General features: G+C 42.5%; 1 protein-coding gene across 1 annotated transcript in view; it reads left to right on the top strand.

The window, feature by feature from the left end:
- The first annotated feature begins 888 nt into the window (after positions 1-888).
- Positions 889-1611, top strand: part of FABP1 (fatty acid binding protein 1, liver) — a 7818-nt gene continuing 7095 nt past the window's right edge. The window contains exon 1 of the mRNA XM_008593711.1: positions 889-1088. Within this exon, the coding sequence (XP_008591933.1) occupies positions 995-1088 (94 nt within the window). The 5' untranslated portion in view covers positions 889-994. The remainder of the gene's footprint in view (positions 1089-1611) is intronic.

Here is a 1611-nt window from a genome sequence, read left to right as displayed (position 1 = left end):
ATATATACACACACATATATACGTGAATACACACACACATACATATATATGTATACACACACGCACGTGTGCATTTGACTATATAGGTATACACATGTGTGTATGTGTATGCACGTATACACACATGTGCATATGCATGCTCTGTACCTGCATGCATATACACAAGTATTTATGCACATAATGCATGTACTCATATACGTGCACATGCATACACAGCACATATGCACACACATATATACGTGAATACACACACACATACATATATATGTATACACACACGTACGTGTGCATTTGACTATATGGGTATACACATGTGTGTATGTGTATGCACGTATACACACATGTGCATATGCATGCTCTGTACCTGCATGCATATACACAAGTATTTATGCACATAATGCATGTACTCGTATACGTGTACATGCATACACAGCACATATGCACACACATATATACGTGAATACACACACATACATATATATGTATACACACACGTACGTGTGCATTTGACTATATGGGTATACACATGTGTGTATGTGTATGCACGTATACACACATGTGCATATGCATGCTCTGTACCTGCATGCATATACACAAGTATTTATGCACATAATGCATGTACTCGTATACGTGCACATGCATTCACAGCACATATGCACACACATATATGTATATATGTGCCTACACACACATACACAGATTTCATGGGGATTGGGGAGTGACCTTTAAGGCTGCAGGGCCATCGGGCTTTGTACTTGATGACACTCGTTAATGTTTGCTGATTTAGGGCAAACCTCTGCTGTGCCCATCCTCTTTTTTATGACTGACCATTGCTCTCAGGAGTTAATGTTTGAACCTGGCCATAAAGGAATTGACAGTGGATGACCTCTGGCTAATATTCAAAGGGAAGGAGCCCCCTATAAAACAGCCCACACTGGACAGCCCAGCCAGCAGAGCTTTGGTTAAGCTGTGAAGAGGAAACCTCATTGCCACCATGAACTTCTCTGGCAAGTACCAACTGCAGAGCCAGGAAAACTTTGAGGCCTTCATGAAGGCAACTGGTAAGTGCTGGACTGGACACCAAGGCTGTGGGTCACAACAGTGAGGGTCTGGCCCTGCCAGTGGTGGCTGCTCAGGGTCTGGATGTTGACATGGGAAGAAAGATTCAGGCTATTCACAAACTAGGGGACATTTTATTGACTTCCGTGGTCACTTGCAGCTTGTGCTATTACTCATTGGACAAGGCAACCCATAGGCAAGCGGAAAGAGCACTCTCTGGACTGAAGTCCATGTCTGCTCGTACTTCATTGTGTGACCCTGTTCATTCATTCATTCATTCACTCATCCATTCATTCATTCTTCTAGCAAACATGGATTCAAGGCCAACCACACACTGAGCACTGTGCTGAATAGATAACAGGGAGACAGATAATGCCACATTTCCAAGGTCACAGTTTAGAGAGAGAAGAAAAGAAACAAATGTAATAAAGTATCTGCTAAGGTGTACTGAGGGCTGACTCTGTGCGAGGCACTGTGCTAAGCACTTGATATATAATACCCCATCTAATCCTCACCAAAAAGCTCTGAATTGGGTACTATAATTTTCCCATT

The sequence above is a fragment of the Galeopterus variegatus genome, unplaced genomic scaffold (assembly GCF_000696425.1).
Source record: "Galeopterus variegatus unplaced genomic scaffold, G_variegatus-3.0.2 Scaffold9558, whole genome shotgun sequence".
NCBI lineage: Eukaryota > Metazoa > Chordata > Mammalia > Dermoptera > Cynocephalidae > Galeopterus > Galeopterus variegatus.
The sequence above is the reverse complement of the archived record's forward strand: the minus strand, read 5'-3'. Positions and strand labels throughout refer to the sequence as shown.